Source organism: Otolemur garnettii, unplaced genomic scaffold (genome assembly GCF_000181295.1).
Source record: "Otolemur garnettii isolate 467f Iridium unplaced genomic scaffold, OtoGar3 scaffold00093, whole genome shotgun sequence".
Classification (NCBI taxonomy): Eukaryota; Metazoa; Chordata; class Mammalia; order Primates; family Galagidae; genus Otolemur; species Otolemur garnettii.
The window spans coordinates 6,031,860-6,034,659 of NW_003852488.1; the positions used below are offsets into that span (position 1 = coordinate 6,031,860).

General features: G+C 37.3%; 1 protein-coding gene across 2 annotated transcripts in view; it reads left to right on the forward strand.

Moving 5' to 3' along the window:
* Positions 1–2,800, forward strand: part of ABHD18 (abhydrolase domain containing 18) — a 49,018-nt gene that overhangs the window by 29,654 nt on the left and 16,564 nt on the right. For both annotated transcript variants that reach the window (XM_012808735.2, XM_023516573.1), the window contains 2 exons: positions 257–395; positions 2,241–2,330. In XM_012808735.2, the coding sequence (XP_012664189.1) occupies positions 257–395; positions 2,241–2,330 (229 nt within the window). The remainder of the gene's footprint in view (positions 1–256; positions 396–2,240; positions 2,331–2,800) is intronic.

Genomic DNA, 2,800 nt, shown 5'->3' on the forward strand with positions numbered 1-2,800 from the left:
AAAAAAAAAAAAAAATTCTGTTCTAATAATTTCAGTAAAGATTATGCTGTAGAGAAGATACACTTTTTTTTTTAATGTTTTAGGTGATCAGTATGTACAATAATGTTAGCAGCCCAATAATTCTTAAGTTTATTCTATTTACTATTTGGTCCTTTAAAAGAGAAACATTAAGTCTGGTTGCCTATTGTAAGTATGCCTATGTTAAAATGTCAATACATAAAATAAAATGATTTTCTGTTTTGTTTCGTGAGGCTAGAAGGTCCAGCTTAAAAAACGTGTCTGACCTTTTTGTGATGGGAGGAGCTCTTGTTTTAGAATCTGCAGCTCTCTTGCACTGGCTAGAGAGGGAGGGTTATGGACCTCTAGGAATGACCGGAATATCCATGGGAGGACACGTAAGCCTTTTCATTTCTACTTATATTTAATGATGATTGTATTTATAAGATCTAGGGGATCTGGTTATTTTAAAAATTCACTTAAGTTGACCATTTAACCAACTATGAAGAAACTGGTCTACATATAGAGGTGGCCAACGTAAGGAGCTAGGTCTACTGTAGTGCATGTCTGATCTATGAAAATCAGGTCAACTTAAGGAGATGGTCAATGTAGGGAGGTGGTCAATTATGGAGGGTATTTTTAGTTTGGGTAAAAGTAGGAATCAGAAACAGATTCTAAACTATCATTCCAGTTATAAATAATGGTGTTAGTTTTTTGTGTGATTTAGGTAGACATTGACTGTACTACTCCAAAGTTATATCTCACATATTTGATTTAATATTTTATTAAAAGTTGACTATAAAATTTAACTTTTCAAGCATGGGTGTTCAACCTGTGGCCCATGGGCTGCATGCAGATTATTTGAGGACTGTTTTTGCTTATCTGTGGTATTGAATATTGTGAAAAGTATACACAGATCTTTTTTTTTGCCAGTCAGGTTTTGTTAGTGTTTGTGTATTTAATATGTGGCCCAAGACAACAGTTCCTCTTCCAGTGTGTAGCAGAAAAGCAAAAGATAGGATACCGCCAAATCTCAAGTATAAATGTCCAATTTTACAGTTGGTTGAGATAACTAAATTAGAAAATAGAATTTATCTCTATCTTTATCCCCAGTGCCACCAACCTGTTTTACTTTTGTCTACGTTTTAGAATATATGTAGCGCTAAAATAGATTCCTAATTGGTTTCTGGGTCTTTAGTCTTTTCCCTTTTTTTTTTTTTTTTTTTTTTGCAGTTTTTGGCTGGGGCTGGGTTTGAACCCACCACCTCCGGCACATAGAGCCGGTACCTCACTCCTCTGAGTCACAGGCGCCGGCCTGGTCTTTAGTCTTTTTTCTCATTAATCTTTTCCCTGTTTTTCTTCTACACCATAATTAGAGTGATCTTTCTAAATTTGATCTCAGCTCTCTCCTGCTCAAAACCTGCCAAAAGCTTGCTTTTACATTGGGTTCTAGCTATGCTATGTAATTGCATCCCTTCTAGAGCCCCTTTATTCCCTTTCATCTACCTAGCTACATAATAGCTTACCCTTCTGGTCTAGAGAGCTTACTTCCTATGAGAAGCTCCATTGGATTTGAGTCTTAACCTCCAGACTACTTTTAAACTGTCATTGGTACTTTTCACTATGCTATAGTAATGTTCTTTTGTAGCCTGAATCTGTTTTCTCCATGAAGCAGTCAGTACCTTGAGGGCCAGGAAATATGTTATGGTTCTTCACCTGGCATGTATTAGTCACTCAGTCCTAATTATTGAATTTATGATTTTATGATTTTATGCAAAAACAGTCCTCAAATAATCTGCAACCAAGATCACTAGATATTCTTAGAAATGTTTATGGATTTCGTGTTTGTTTTTTTGACCAACTATTTACTATACAAAATACTTGGTAACATTAAATATTTTTCATTGGCTCAGCACCTGTGGCTCAAGTGGCTAAGGTGCCAGCCACATACACCTGAGCTGGCGGGTTAGAATCCAGCCTGGGCCCACCAAACAACAATGATGGCTGTAACCAAAAAATAGCCAGGTGTTGTGGTGGGTGCCTATAGTCCCAGCTACTTGGGAGGCAGAGGCTGGAGACTCACTTGAGCCCAGGAGTTGGAGGTTGCTATGAGCTGTGATGCCATGGCACTCTACCCAGGGTGACAGCTTGAGGCTCTGTCTCAAAGTAAATAAATAAATTTTTTCATTATAATTAGTAAAACCTTACACATAAGTTCTCTAAACTTTGTTACCATATTACAGATGGCTTCCTTAGCAGTATCCAACTGGCCTAAGCCGATGCCATTGATTCCATGTCTGTCCTGGTCCACAGCATCTGGGGTCTTCACTACGGTAATTTAGTTATAATTAATATTTAGGTAGCCATATTTAATTAAAGGTAATTGTTTTGGGGGGTGTCCCCAAAACCACCTGCAGGATTGGTAATTCATTAGAAGGAATTATAGGACTCAGCATATAGTGATACTCATGATTAAGACTTTACTATAGCAAAAGAATACAACAAAAACAATAAAAAGATAAAAGCACACAAGGCAAAGTCCAAAGGAAACCAGGATCACGTTTCCAAGAGGCCTCTCCTAATGGAGTGTCACAGTTCACATTTAATTCCTCCAGTAATAAATTATGTCAGTAAGTATGAGGTGCTGTCCATCAGTGAAGTTCCCTTAAGCCTGGGGACTCAGGGTTTTTATCAGGGGTCAGTAACTTAGACACCCTCTGCCTAGCATGTACCAAAATTCCAGAAGGAAAGCAAGTGTTCGTGTACATGCCAAGTATATAAAAAGTAAAAAAAAAAATTTTTT